Raw genomic sequence first — 15,845 nt, 5'->3', positions numbered from 1 at the left:
TGGTATTACTAGCACCATGCTCTAACCAACTCAGCTAGTGTTCTGTGATTGTGACAAGAAATGAGATGTACTGCTTTATTCACTACACTGGTGAAAGTTTTCCATCCCCTACTGTGGCAGCAACTACACAAAGAGGATTGGGAGACTTGGTTTATTTTTCTCCTTCACCTCATAACTCTTTCATAGAATAAAACAGAATGGTACCATGATATATGCTCTGAATTAGTTAAATAACAATGGTAGAAAAAGTTGCACTCTTAAACCTCTTTTAAACTATACAGTCAAGCTCTTATTTCCTTAGCTGCTTTGTCCTCACACTTCTGAGTAGCCTGAAGACAAGTTTGGATTGTTCCCCTTGCTTTCAGGAAAGGATTATTCCAATGTTGGTGATTTTAATCCTTTTATTTAAGCTGTGATTAACTCTCCAAACAGCATCACAAACATAGCTAACATCAGTAGTTAAAGAGAAATGTCTGACATTGAAACCATATGCTTGGTGCCCTACACCCATCACTGCTGACCTGTCAGAAAGCACTGGGGATGGAACAAGCCAGAAAGCCTCACCACTGCTGGCAGCACAAGGTCCTGTGTCCAAGATGTCAAGTTCTTGGCACCTCATGAGAAAATCAGTAACCCTAAAAAAAGCTCCTGCCTTAACTGTATGTAAACTGCTTTTTAAACAAAAAAAAAATATTTCAAGTGTAAAGAGTCCTTTTTTCTAAGAAAGTACATGGCTGAAGTCACCAGAAAGTATAAGCTTATGTAAGTCTAAGGTGATTGTTTCGGTGGAATTTGTTGTTTCCCTCATGTGAGTATGTCTGAAATGAGTTGTAGAAGGTGATCATCATGGGATAGGTTGCTGGCAGCAGAGAATATGAGTATGGTCAGTCCTGGTAAATCTGCTGTCTTGGGGAAAAACCTGAACATCACCATGAGAAGCTAACAGCTTTGCTAACAGCAGATGCCTTCTTTAATGCAAATTGTCTGATACCATCTTCACTGGTATTTAAACTTCATAATTAAACTTCCAATAAGCCAGAGCAAAGTGCAAATCAGGAACATAAGGGACTCTTACAGAGGCTCTGAATAGTGGCATAATGCACTATACATTTCCATGAGGTATCAGAAGAATTTCCAGAAACAATGCCTGGTTAATCCATGCCTAACCACTGCTGGTGGCAGGCTAACAGAAAGGAATCCCACAAGATGCTGAACATGCTGGTACTTGGGACAAAGGGAGGTGACAGAGCCTTTGCTTTAGCAAAGTGTTTGGTGTTTCTACAAAACCCACTTCAAGGGAAAGCTGACTTTCATTAGGACAAAATTTGGAAGAAATAAGAATGGAACAAGGCTGCTGGGCTTAAATCACTGGATTAGCTCTGCATAGTAGCTAAATCGTGTCACTGTGGGGTTCTTACCAGTGGACAAAGCTGTGTGTGGGTGCATACGCTGGTTTAGTCCGTGTGTCTGGCACAACATCACAGAAGAGCATATATTGTGTATAATGTGGCACTTCCATGTGAGCAGAAAACATCAGCTCCCCCTTTGGAGAAAAATAAAAATATAAAAGAATAAACATAAAGAGTAACTGTTCTTTCATTTCCAAAAGAGCCACAAAAAGCCCTGAAATAAGTAGTTTGCCTTCAGACCGAGGTCCAGCTGTTTTTAAAAGACCTACAGATCTCTGAAAGGAAAATGTTCATCACCTTACTCTTTGAGGCAAACAAGAGCATAGGGTCTCCAGGCAATAGTCTTCCTGGAGGATTTCTGCTATGTTAAGCTTCTCAGGAAACATTTCCAGAATATTACCCAGGACATTCTTAAACTCTTCAGGACAATACAAAAGATCCAACAGGAGTCCCAGCAAATCAACTCCTTCTGACTCTTCTGCTTTCAAGTGTCTGATTTCTTCATAAGAGTACAAATATCTCATTTTCTTTGATAAAAAACAGAGATGCTCCCTCCATCACCTTTGCTGTCTTCTTGGCAAAAGTATTGAGAGGAATAACTGCAAACCAATTAACACTTAGCAGCTCCTATTTAGCTTCAAATTTTCAGATAACATTGACCCTTGAAGCCTACCAACACATTGCCTTGGACTTGGGATGACTGCTGTTACTAGGATACACCCTGGAATTGTCTTGATTTTCAGTCAAGTGTGATCAGTAGTTTGTATTTCTCTAGTACCTAATAGCTTCCATCACCCCCTCCACCACCCACAGTCCTTGCTGTCTCAGGCATTAGGCAAAACACAGCACAGGCACAGACATGCATCACCCCCAAAAAGAGCCTCTCTCCCTGCAGGCTTGCTCTGGAACTGAGACAGAACATAAATGAAGAACAATTCATAACAGTGCTAATGAGCAGGAATTGAAATCACAGCATTAATGCAGCTCAGCCTCTGTTTCAGCCCCAGCTTTGGCAGACTTAATGATGAATGCCATATGTTATAGTCCAGACTCCCTAAAGTAGATGGGGACTGAGCATGAAAAGCACAAGTTCCCCCCAGGAGATGAAGCAATGTTTGGCTACTTGCATGCAGAGCTGTCACATTTCCTCCTGCAAAACCTCCATGATCTGATAGTGATAAGAAAAAAAAAAAAAGTGCTCAGAGGAAAAGAAGGGAGTAAAGAAAGGGATGGAGAAATGCAGAACCAGAGTGGCAGTCATAGGGGACTTTAACTCTGGTAAGGATAAGGAACTGAAGGCTCAGTCTCATCATGTGTCGGGCTTTGGGGCATCTGGACATAGTTTCTCAGATCTACACTCAAAAAGGAAGATGCAGAAGATGGCAAAATCTGAAAATCTCAGAACTAGCTGAGATTTGTGATTATGATTACATTTTCCTTCCTTGCTCCCTTATTAATTTAATCTCTTAAGCACCTGTGATGTTCCATGCTTAAAACCCATCCTTTTAAATTTTTCTGGAAGGAGTTTGGCTATATTAATGTATTTGTGTGTCTGACATATCTTGACCATGAACAGAACTGTAATGTCCCAGACAACTCCATATTAAGTGACAAAGCTTATCCTGGTGTTAGGGTTGGTCCATTTAACCCAGCATCTGATAGTTTATCACTATTAATGTTAGACTCCAGGTTCTGTGGTGAGGTGCTGAGGCTCAGAGATGGTCAGACGCCCTCCTTGGCCAGGATTCACCTCTTCAGACTACTCAAAAACTAAAACTCCCTGAAAACTTCCTCTTCCTTTACTGCTTGCAAGGGAAGTCTTGGGGCAGCCACAAGGCTCCTACTCAGAACAAGTTCCCAGGAAGGGCAGCAGTGGGAGAACCTGTGCTTGGGCTGTACTTCCTGGCATGGAAAGCCTGCACACCACTGCTAGGCTGTGCTGTGAATGCAGCAGAAAAATCAGGTCTGCAGGCTAGGAGAGAATTCCTATGCTTGGCACAAGTGGGAAGGTGAAGGAAAGCTACCTTAAGGAGTTTTATCATGCAGGAGATGGGAACAAAAGACAGAGGTCAAGACTAGACCCACCTATTCAACCAACCACACCTTTTTTCTAGTAAGTTATTTTGGCTGTACTTGTTCATAAAAAGTATACAAAAAAAAAAAAAAAAAAAAAAAAAAAAGTGGCATAGATCCGTACCTTGTTTCCTACCCCACAATAAATTCAATGTAAAAAAGAAATTGGTCCAAATGTCTTCCTAGTGCATTACCTCTTGGCCAGCTTGATGCATTATCACAACCATTAACACTTATCTGATCTTTTCTAATTTGATGCCTTCCCTCTACCCCCAGCCCCCAAAATTAAGTCTATTGCTGAAATAACACAGTAAGATGTGTATCCCACCCATCATTAAAAGCACTGACAACACAAAAAATGAAGAACTTCACCTCTTCACTGCAGACTGGCCTGATCCCTCTCCCATGTATATATGGGTTGCTTTACCAAAGGAATTTTGAAGAGATTGTCTGACATTGACAAGAATCCCATCTCAGCACTGGGGTGCAGTCCATATAGTACAGGGCTTTCAGATGGAAGCATTTCACCTATGTATTTGTGGTATCCATCGTAATCCAGATTTGGAGAGGCCAAGAAAGATGGTGCCAAGCTCCCTTTCAAGCTGTAGGAAAAGAATCAATGTTATTGGTAATGCTGGCACCAGGAAACATTCTCCTGTACCTACAAAGTTTCAGAAACTTATTTGAAGTTTTTACACATGACAGCTGCATATTCTGATACAATGGAAAAGGGTTACCAAAGGATTCTCAGCATAGTTACTATTTGCATAATTTCTGGACACTTCCATTTTCTGTGGGGTTGCTTCTTACTTCATGAGGATGCTTAGCATTTATTTTAAGGACCTTCACTACTGAGGCAAGTGTATTTTAAGTACTGCAAGTCTGCATCACCTAAGCAGCCAAGCAAGGATTCTTATGCCATTTTGCTACTCCACTGCATCTCTCCAAGTGCAGGAGTATTGCAAGGGGTTTTGTACTGCTGCTTTGGCCTCAGTGAGATAGACAGTGGTGATAATTTTAACAGGATTAAAAATTAAGGTCTTAATCAGATCAGTATTGAGCCAAGAACTGCAATGTTCCTATAGAACAGGAAGACCCTAACTCTGTCAGGATATTTAAGATAAGACTTGGGACTTTGAAGCAGATCAAGATTTATGTAGACAGGACTTGGGTGAGATATACTCTCAGTGGGCTAAATAAAATAAAAAGAAATAAATAAAATAAGAATAAAAGCTGTAGCTGTCACATTTATTTTTCTAGACTTCCCCATCTCCTGTGCTGTAAGAACTTCACTGAATTCAAAGAATTTTTCTGAACTTATTGTCATAGAGCAGCCTGCAATTTAAAAGAGGCTTGAAGTTGTTTTTTGCTGAAAAATATTTCTAGCTCTAAGTGGTACTTTTCACAAAAGCTATTTCTTCCTAATGCAGGGTCCACTTCACAAAATCACAATAACATTTAACAGCTTCTGGCATTTAGAACAGTCTACAACAAGCTACTGCTCAAAATAACACCAGTAAGCACTTATTTCTGAAGTCATTTTGGTTCTGCAACCAGCCATTTACCTGTGCCTGAACTTGCACCACTAACCTCACCCACAATAAGCTGTATCTTAAGACGCCACTTTGAAGTAGTGCTGAGGTTTTGAAAAAAGCCCTGTTATTTACCTCGAGTGGAAGATCAATTCTGTCAGACAATCTGTACTTACCAGTCTCTCTCTGCTGGCACTTAAATCAGGTTTTACTGCATCTGTGGGAGTCATGTGCACAGAGGGAGGCTGTGGGTTACTGGGGTAGAAGCAGGAGCTTGCTGCCCTTCTGTCTTTATGACTGTTCCTGAGTAAGGTCTATCAAAGCTGACACACAGTGGGTTATTCTAATGGACCCTGTGGAATGAATTTGTAGCTAAAAGAACTCGTCATAAAGCAAGAAGTTAAAAAGAGAAGTGAATACAAAGCCTCACTGCTGATGAAGGACAACCATCCATTCATTTGGCTACCAGTCACTGAATGATTTTCTGGTTTTGCTGGTAATTCTGGACTTTAACTTTTTCCAATTCAGCAAAAAGCTGAGAAAGAATCTTCACTGTTTAAAATATCAGTGGATCCACGCGAAGGGTTGGGTCCCTAAACTTTCCAAAGGGCACAAAAATAGCAGTGATTCTGTTCAGGTTTCGCCACCTATACTTATTTTGCAATTATTTGAATGAAAGTTCAGGCTTGTGAAGGTTAATGGACTACCTAAAGTAGTAAAGCAGTAATTCTTTACTTATCCATAGGCTAGAGGCAGAGCTGGAGCCGGCAGGATGAGCTTCCCGCCATGCCCCCACGACCTCAGCTGTCATGTGGAGAAATCAGCCTCTTTCGAGGTCAGGAGTACAGTGGTGTTTAGCCTTTCCATCTCCATGGCAACTTACTCTTGGGCATCTTCTTCTCAGCAGTTACTTCCAATTGCCTTCATCTGAGTGTGGCTCTTTGACATATGAAATTCTGCTGCTTTGGGACCAAGGAGACACCAGCCCGCTGCTCTCGCTCACAGCCGAAAGGCAGGCTTCAACCCACTGCCAGGGGTGAAAGGGGCACTTTTCCCAGCTTAGCCAAGCTCCACAAATGGCCTGCTCACACCTAACATGATAATTTTTTTTTTTCCTCATAAATGAGCTTTTTTTATCTTTGGATGATGAAAAATAAGTCTGGAAAGGGCGCTTGAAAAATCTCTTGGCTGTTTTTAGCAAATTGTGTACAATCAGTACTCCAAAGTGCCTTCCTCAGCAGCTGAGGAGAAGCAGACAGGGTTTTTTAATATTTATATACACATTAAGAAGTACATATATATAATACATATAGTATATGTCTATATTATATATGTGTGTACATATATACACACACCCCTGTATAAACCTCCACATTTGTTATAACTGTGTAAATAAAAACAGATTAAAGAAGTTTCTATGCAAAACTCCTTAGAGCTAAACTTAAAGCAACATTTTCTTTTTGTAGCCTCAAAAATTTTAGCATTTGCTGCTGATTAGAAGCAACTCTGGCAGTCTGGCCCTTTGGAGTCATGGATGTTCCACATACACTGCTGTCCAGGATGAAAACTCAGTAATGAAATTTGAATAATTCAGTAAATGTCAGCTGGTGATAACCTGACAAAACTACAGGAACAGATGTGTGAGAGGGTAGTGGAAAATTAGAAACAGTCTTACAAGCTATTTTTCCTATTTTAGAAAGAGTGAGATGCAAGGAAATGTATAACATTTCCTTTTTTTTTTTTTTTTGAGGAAAAAAATGTGCAAAGACTAAGTGTAAGTTCTGAGGATAGTGCCATTCTGGACTGCTGAAACTGGTGAGTTTATCAGTTACAATGGTTAAAGTGCAGTTCCATAAGAGATACTTTCCCATGCCCACCCAAAACTTTCTAAATGGAAGCACCTTAAAATAGTTTTCCCAGGGAAAGAGGGACCTAAGTGTATCCAATGTGATAAAGCTCACTGTACAAGTGGAGTTACAAAGTACTGAATTCAAGCTACCAATTGTACTTGCAAAAGTAGACAAGCAGTGTGACAACTCACAAACCCTTTCAGCCAAAATCTGCTCAGGATAAATCATTGAAAAATTGATTCCCCCACAGCCAGACAAGACCTTGCTGCAGGGTGGAGAGAAAGCGTGGTGTCTTCTCTTTCCCTTAGGTTAAACATGCCGTGTTCCAGAGCTTTAGGCACATAGGAAGGTTCTCACCAGGGCTGAGCTGAGGAATTCTTGCAGACAGATCCAGCAGAGCCTGCAATCCCAGGCACCCGTGATGTGGCCACCTTACATGATTTCACCCAGGAGTCTTCTTGTGGAACCCACCTGAGGAACAGAATGCATCACTGAATAAAACAAGACAGCTGCTTAAAGGACAAACCAAAGCTGTTCTGAATAAAACCCCATTAAGAGACATAAAAGAAATCCAACTACTTCCTTTCAGAAAGCTTCATGGTTATACCTTTGCATTGCTGGGTTTGTTTTTTTCAGCAAATAACATTAAAACCAGATTTCCTTTATTTCAATCCAATGAGAGGTATCTGAACAAAAATAGCAAATTTGTGACTAAAATTCAGTAATGGTGTAAAATGCATTATCCAAGCTTTATGTTTCCTACCTTAGCCCTTACAAAAAAAATATAGAGTAAAACACATTTTCAAAACTAGACATTATGTGAGAGAACATAACTTTGTGAACAAATGTATATATTTTCCCATACAGATCTTTAAAAACATAATCCTCATGAGTGACAGGAAGGTAACCTACTGTGCCTTTCTTGAAGGAGAAATATAAAACTTGTACCTGATTGCAGTCTTTTATACCTCCTCACTAGGGAACATTTAGTTACTGAAATTCTACATTATTTGAAATTGGGAAGTATTCAAGAACTTTGGTAAAAATCGAATTAATACTAATCCCTTTACTGCACCATCACATAAGCATTAAGTAGAATTCTAGTTATAATGCCACAGAGAAAGCATATGGTTAAGGGTGGTAAAACATTTTATTCAAGGAACCAGTGTCTTTCTCTTTTATTTGGCTTCACAGCATTTGAAGCTTCTTTTTGCTCCCCTTTGGTTTGCAAAATATGCCAGTTTGTGATGAAACCTTTGCAGACAGGAACCTTTACGCCCTTGGGGGCAGTATTTGCCTCCCAACAGTTCGAGTAAAAACTTAATTATAGGCTTTAAATATTACATGATGTGACAGAACAGAACAAGTAAAATAGCTGCAGCTATTCCAGCCTGCTTGCTACATAAACTTGTATGCAGAAATTTGATTATGTGAAATGCTAATCCATCTTTATTTTTAACTGGTTCAAAGAACAAATGAAAAAAAAATTTAAAAAAAAGCCACTGGAATATAATATGCAGTGCTGCATGCTTGTGATGAGAAGGCTGAACAGAGAATCCCTGTGAAAAATGCCAGCAACTTGGATTTAGAACGGAACGTTCTTGCAGTCCGAATAAACCTGCTTTTCTCTTTGTCGGCAACAAAAACTCATTGAACATTTTTCTAATTTCATATATATTTATCTCAAGAAATTGCTTTTTCCTTTGTCTTTTGGAAGAGTATATCAATATTCTAATGCAGTACAGCTCATTCAGCTGCACACTTCTGGGACATTGATTATACTGGGATAATCAAAGCTGGTGATATAAAAGGGACATTTCTGAGAGTGTGAGAAAGCTGTGGAGTTTGCATTAGAAATATTTTGGGCTGTCAGGTTCACATAATTGCCATTGTACTCTATACAAAACTGGTCTGTTGTACCCAAAAACCCCCCAGAGCCATTGCTGGGTGGGTGGATAATGGGGAGGACAGAATCTACTCCCCCCACAACAACATCCAGTGACAAGTCCTTGAACACGTGTGTGGGGATCAGAAGGTGGAGGGCATGAGTGGGACAGTGAGGCAGGACCAGGCATCCTGTACTTCACATGAAGAGACCTTATCTATTGCTGTTTTTTGTGCTGGAGTTTGTCTTATAAGCAGGAAAAACTGAGAAACAAGATTAAATATTCTCAGGAAACACTATAAACTGGTGGAAGTTATAACAGAGTCATGGCAATTGCCACTAGCTGATGAGCTAGCTCAACTTATGCTTTCTGGTCAATGCTCAATTGCCTTCAGGAAGTTCTTCCCAAAGGACAATACATTATATACATATGATTTATATATATATATATATATATATATATATATATATATATATATATATATATATGCACAAGGTCATAGACATGCAAATATACACAGGAACTGACATTTTATAAAACCTGCTGTCTTATTTCTCTCTCCAATATCTGCGTCAAAAAAAAATCCTAATGAAACCACAGGGTAATGAATCACTAAGCAGTACAATGAGAAAGGCCAATAAGCAATATTACCAAGAGGAGAGAAATAATTCTTGCTCTTACAGACCTTTCTGGTATTCCCTGCCATCAGAATACTCCCTCTCATTAATTAGCAAAATGAATTATCCAGCTTATGAATTGTGGTTTGAAAAGAACAGCTTAAAGCAGCAAGATTTATTAGAAAAGAAAACTAAGGGTTGGAATAAGCTGATTTCATAGACTTGTTTTCTAAATGGGAAGCATTATTAAATTATCATAATAAAATTAAGCAATTATTTCACTATGACACCAAGTACCACAAAAAGGAAAAACAGCCTGATGTCCTACTAACTAAATAGAGGCTAGTAGGGGTATGAAGACAAAAACAAAATTAATTTCTCAGAGTAAATACAAGCTGGGGAATATGTAGAAAACCATATCATCAAGGGGTGACACTTCTGTCTCTTTTATTCCTTTCTAAATATCTCTGAAATTTATTTAAATTACTAAAATGGGAGGATCTATTCAATAATATCCTATATCATTCTGTAACAAATAATTACTGCCTTTTATTTAGACATTTCACATTTTCACATACAGAACTTACACAAATGACCTCAACTCAGTGTTTAAACTGTACTGGTATGAAATATGCTGTAGCTCAGAAAAAAAAATCACTCTCATCTCCTTAACTTTGACTCAAGGGGAACATTACTGAGAAAGTCACAACAAGGTGGCATCCTTAATACATAATAATGACACATTCAGGAAATGCACCATTATTTATACGTGTGACGTGCTGTAAATTGCTTCCATCATCAGAACTAATTGTAGTGATTATTAATGCAGTGTTATGAACTGTCAGAATTGCTGTTTGTAATTACATTTGTGCAAATGCTTCATTACCTGCCTAATGAATTTGGCATATATGCACATGTAAACCCCTGTTTTTGTTAACATAATGAAGGGCATTTTTTTCCCCTTAGCTACTGATGTGGAACTGGTTTTACCTATATTACAAAGTTCAAGCATCCACTGCCAGAAAAAACCCACAACCCCTCTTTGATATGGTTTATTTTCATACTCACCAACAGCATCACATAATTCCAGCTACTTAAATAACAGCTTCAGGGAAAGAACTATGTTCCCCTTGTTCAGTATAAACATGTGACTGAGTGGAAATTACCTGGATGTGTGGTTACCTGACCACTTCCTACCTTCTCGTGGGCCTCTGAGCAGTTGCTGAGGACGACGCAGACAGAGATCTCAGGTGCTGGTCTGGTACCTTCCATTCCAGCCTCGAGGGCCAAACTTCAGTCTCCCAGGAACAGAAGTGTGAACATTGCACAGAGGAGAAAGGATGCTGTTAAACTCCTCTTCTCTGGCATGCAGGTCAGGGGTCTCCTGTCAAAGAAAAAAGGAGTAACTTCTGCACTAGCAACAGGCAGTGTTGCTGAGAGCTGTGCCAGCCTCAGCTGCCAAAAGGGAGCACTCACAAGGCTGGAGCTGGAGGGAGAGTGAGAAACAGGTTTCTAGAGAATCAGAGGCTATTGGGCAGTATTTTTTCCAGAAATACCCAGATGCAAAATTGTTGATAGTGACATTTTAATTCCCAAATGTCCCTTAGGAAAGGAGAACTGTTGTGCTACCGAAACCAACAAAAACAGTCTTTACATAGAAGTCCATAAATATTACTCAGATAACCACTATAGCTTCTTATCTAAGTCATCCATAGACTTTATCCTAAGCAGAAAATTTACTTGTTTAACTTTTATTAAAAAGCCTTCAAACTCCTTGAAATTTTACACTATTTATCAAAGAGTCATGTTTGAAATAGAAGTTTCATATTTTTCTTTTTGCCTCCATTATTTATAGTGTTAATAGAGAATTCCAACAAGATGATATTCAGCACAGGGATTCATCTGGTTTTTAAATTATTTGGCATTTGCCAGTAAAACCTGCAGAAATTAATCCTTATGTCTCTGACATTTTTCTATATTTTATCCTTTAGTTTAAGAAGTAATAAACATAAAATTAATATTGTTACCCTTGAAAATAATAATGTGTGGAGCGAACATAAGAAGGATCAACTCTTGTCTTTCAAAAGGAAATAGATCATCCTGAGCTGAACAACATGTAGCAGAATCTGGGAAAAAGTGAAAGATTTTATGTCTGACAAAAAAACCTCCTTAAATCAGAATGCTGAGTTCAACCATGAAAAAATACAACACAAGTTTCTATCCTGAATAAAACCACAAACCCATGAAATGTATTCCATCTAGATTAGGCATACTTTGATTTTCTTATTGTAATTAAAAAAAAAAAAAAACAAACCTTAACCAGAAATATATTAAAGACAGTGCCTGCATAGGAATTTGTGGTAAGCCACAAACACCTATGGCTGAGAATGGTGGGTGAGAAAAGGGAGTTCTCTAAAGTGTAAAGCTTAGAAATTGGTTAATACAAATATATACATATATATGCTTTCATAAACACAGACTGAAGCAGGACAACAATGTATACCTTGATTAAAAACTTAGTATAAATTTTTCAGCTTTCCATTAAAAGTATTACAATAGTAAGTTATAAAAAAATTGCAAAAAGAACAAAACGCTGTATTAATAGTCAGCTGCTCAGCCACAAAACCATAGTTATTCTTCCTTTCTCACAAATATCTTTCCAAATCATCCCACACCATCAAAATCAATCCATTTGTAGCTCTGACACAATTTTTTTTTCCTTAATTTTTTTTTCCTTTTTTTAAATTTTATTTTCCCCCCGGCATTGGCTAATATTTCTTTGTAATGGTGCTCTTACCCTTTTCACATCCCAGCTCTGCCCTCATGTGTGCTGTGCTCCAGCAGCTCCATGAGAATACCCTGCTGGAAGGTGAAAATGTGCAGTTAGGGCTGCCTTCATCATGGTCTGCTTTGCTGATGAGAACAAGCTGACTGCTCCAGCACTGCCACTGCTGCAGGGAAGCTGACTCACACTGGGCTTGGAGATCTTTCTGCAAGTTCCTGGGGTAGCATACAGGGATAACCAGGGATCTGGAGGGAAGGAGACTACACACTACCTGTCACCTGCCTGTTCTCCACATTCTCATGTCTCTTTTCTCCTCCTTCTTCTTTCCACCCACCAAGCAGAACTTCACACAGGGAAAGAGCAAAAGACAAAACAAACAGCACATAACCCTTACTCTTTAATTCCTTTCTTTATGCCTGGCTGCAGGAACCCATGCACATGGTACTGAGCCATTGCCTGAACACCCAGGTATGTAAATCCACTCTGTGGGAAAATGGTCATGACCATGCATTTGGGCAAATTTAGAGCAGAGCAAAATATGTAAGTACTATTGAGTGAAAGAGCTCTGTCTTTAGAGCATGTACAGTTTTTTTTTTTCATAAGTGCACCACTGGCTAAAGCTGGTGCAATAAATGCTCTTTCTGTCTTTGTATGCATACCTGTGCATGTCTACATTGGAGGGTACAAATGTTTGTGTTATTGCCACACCTTTCCTCCTGCCCAACACTGATGGGAAACACAGAGGTGGTGCAGGGCACAGAGGGCTGGCACCCTGCAGCTGTGGGTTAGTTTGGAATCACAAGGGTCCCAAGTCCTCCCACAGAATTGTCATCAATGCTACTGCTTGTCCCCACAGGGGAAGGAGTAATTAAAGCAAACAAAAGGAAAAAAAATTAGCTTACTTTTACCTGATCAAAACCATAGAGAGCAGCATAGAAATTAGCCAGCATCCTTGTAGGGGGTAATTTTAATTGAATTTCTAGTATTCCTTGGGGAATGATGTGCTCTTCTGTGGTTGGAGCTGGCTTAGCACTGTTAAAGACACAGAAATCAGGATGACATATTGTATTGCTCAAGGAGTTTGTCCAAGGTTCTGGACCACTCAGCTACTTAGATGAGTATTCTATTGGAAAACAGCCAATATGGTTATTTAACAAAACCAAATAAATTTGTTTTCCTTAAGGCATTGTCATTGTGACTTTTTAAAGGGGTAACAGTTAAGTCATTGTCATTTCTTGGTACGCATTGAGGTTTCACCATAAGCTTCTGAAGCTAAAGAAAATATTTTAAACTCAGGGTTAAGTGATCTGTGGTTGTGGGTGTTATCACATACAAAGACAAGCATAGCTCAGAAGACACCTGGACTCTCTTTAATTTCCTGAAGAGCTGGGACCTAGGTATGTCTAAGACATACCAGGAAGAAGACAGAAAGCTAGACAGAAAAATGGTTCCAGCTATCCTGCTGCTTAGAAATAGGTCTTAGAGTACTTCAGAGTGTAGCTGTCTTTAAAATTCTAAATACATGAAGACAGTGGAAAGACACTGATAGACCAGAGAAGAGCACTATGATGGAAAAGTATCTGCTTCCAAAGCACCTCCTGGTGAAAAACAGGAATATCAAGAAAAGTTTAAAATGTGGCTGGGCTAAAGTTGTTTTAAACACACCATCAGCCCACACTCCACATTTCTTTGTTACAGTACTGCCATTCCAACTCGAATTGCAGCTCACCCACGAGCTGTTCTTTGGCCCTTCACTGACGTGCCAGAAACCTCCTGATTGCGCTGGCAATCTCCATGCAGCCTAGGAGGAATTTCATCCAAAGAATACAACGTGTCACTCATGCCCTGGCTGCTGCATCACTTTATTATGAGGTCTGCTGGGGAGATATTCCCAAGCTGTCCCTTGCCACATGGAAAAAGGAATAGAGGAATGGAAAGAGAGGGGGATTTTCATATGACATGACATGATTGCAGCCTGGCAGCACCTTAGCTATCATATAGGCTGCATCCATTGAATGCAAAGTGGAAGTGGTTAAAGCCTTAATATAATAACAAAATAAACATTCCATATATCAGATATCTGAATTTGAGATATTAATTATGAGGGACAGAAGAGTGCAACCTGACACGAAAAAAATTGAAATCAGTCTTTCTTCTGCCAGTTTGCCAACTACTGTGCCAACTGCTTTTGCAAGATCTGAAGCCAAAGTAATTTTTGAAGTATTTCCCAGGTCAGTCAGAATAGCAGGTGTAGGTTGGTTTGGTTTTTTCTTTTTAATATTTAATTATATGCTCTCTAGCCTCTAATAAAATCCCTAGTAAAATACCTCATCTTTTTGCTCCAATTTTTTTTTTTTTTAAATATAAGCTTATGGGGTTTTTGGGCCCAAATGCAGAAGACTAAAGCTTGAGAAGCACTGAGTGCATCCAAATCCCAATAGCTACAGGTAGCTTAGAGCCATCTGGGATTTGGTCCAACATTTCCATGAAGTTTCATTTCAGACTTCCCACAATCCTTCACTATCAAAACCCTTTACAGCAAAATTGTTGCCTCTCTCCTCCCTCAAAAGCCAGGCATTACAGGCTGGAAAATGGAGCAGGTCTGTAACACCAGAAGCTCCTCAGATGCTCCCCATCCATCCCTGCAGCTTCAGACCAACACTGCCTCTGCCATCTCCCATTTTTTCATTCTGCCCCCAGAGCAGCTGAGAATCCTGACATTCCCTGAAAACCAGCTTGACTCTTCCCTTCTCAACATTTCTGTGCAGGGTTGTTTTCAGGCTGGCATGATTAGCTCACTCACATGAAATATGGTCAAGCACAAATCCGGTTTCATTGCTGACAAAGGGGACAGTGTGTGCATGCTAGCACAAACTGTTCCACAGTGCCTAGCACGCCAGGGCCCCCCATTAATCCCACAGTGGTTTTGTTTCATCTGGCAGAAAACACGAACTCTAACCCATCTCTTCATTTGTTGCAGGCAACCTGGTTGGCAGACAAAGCAGGCTGCTGAGGTTGAAACCAGGAGAGGAGAGAACCACCCCATTCCCATAAGCACCTTAATGTCAAGGCCTGGAACACGCATTTTCATTTGGATTCAGGGCTGGCAGGTTGGCACATATAAACATTGGCTATTGAGCATAAAACACTGGGGAAGGAGCATCTTTTTTCAGTGGCATTTATGGTTGCTGTGCTCCTGTTCACTCTGTTGCTGTGCTGGGAAACCACGGCTTGCCAGGACATCCCACGGATCTCTTTGTCCACTGCAGAGCAGGTTCTTGGTCCATACAAAGCTGGCCAGAGCCGTGGCTGCTATCTCAGAAAAGCAGCACTCCAGGACTAATTATACAGCTTCCCCAGGGACAGTCAGACCCATTTCATTAAAGTCTCCATTATGGTCTGCTGAATGGAATAGGAGCTCTTAATTAGGCGGGGGAAGGGTGTGCCTGAGGGCAGTCCTACCCACCCACCAGGGGCTCTCTGTGTTATCTCTCCTGCTCCTCCTGGGAGAGTGCACTGTTCAGCAAAAAGTGACATAAACCCTACTAATACGATGTTTATCCTGTTAAAACCAAGAGCAAAAGGAACAAGATTATTTGCTTAGAACTATTATTGTTTAGAACTTTTGATGTAATCCACCGTGTATTTTGTGTTCTGGGAACATCCCCCCAGCTGAGGAGATATTCCCCATCA

The 15,845-nt window shown here is 39.9% G+C and overlaps 1 protein-coding gene across 1 annotated transcript; it reads right to left on the bottom strand.

Annotated features, from left to right (window-relative positions):
* Positions 1-268: 268 nt before the first annotated feature.
* Positions 269-10,709, bottom strand: DNAH11 (dynein axonemal heavy chain 11). The gene is made up of 5 exons (XM_059844652.1): positions 10,565-10,709; positions 7,222-7,335; positions 3,910-4,084; positions 1,419-1,543; positions 269-635 (listed from the first exon to the last, which is right to left on the bottom strand). The coding sequence occupies exons 3-5, from the start codon at positions 4,003-4,005 to the stop codon at positions 362-364; spliced, it is 495 nt and encodes a 164-aa protein (XP_059700635.1). The 5' UTR covers positions 4,006-4,084; positions 7,222-7,335; positions 10,565-10,709; the 3' UTR covers positions 269-361.
* Between the last annotated feature and the right edge of the window lie 5,136 nt (positions 10,710-15,845).

This window comes from Haemorhous mexicanus, chromosome 1 (assembly GCF_027477595.1).
Source record: "Haemorhous mexicanus isolate bHaeMex1 chromosome 1, bHaeMex1.pri, whole genome shotgun sequence".
NCBI lineage: Eukaryota > Metazoa > Chordata > Aves > Passeriformes > Fringillidae > Haemorhous > Haemorhous mexicanus.
Note: the sequence above shows the minus strand (reverse complement) of the source record. Positions and strands in the feature narration are given on the sequence as shown.

Excerpts from the sequence above, each read along its gene's own strand:
- DNAH11 (XM_059844652.1), bottom strand. The coding sequence starts at position 4,005 with ATGCTTCCATCTGAAAGCCCTGTACTATATGGACTGCACCCCAGTGCT. Across the intron at positions 1,544-3,909 it reads ATCTCTTCAAAATTCCTTTG|GGGGAGCTGATGTTTTCTGC; the intron begins GTAAAGCAACCC and ends TTTTCTCCAAAG. Across the intron at positions 636-1,418 it reads ACACACAGCTTTGTCCACTG|GGTTACTGATTTTCTCATGA; the intron begins GTAAGAACCCCA and ends AGCTTTTTTTAG.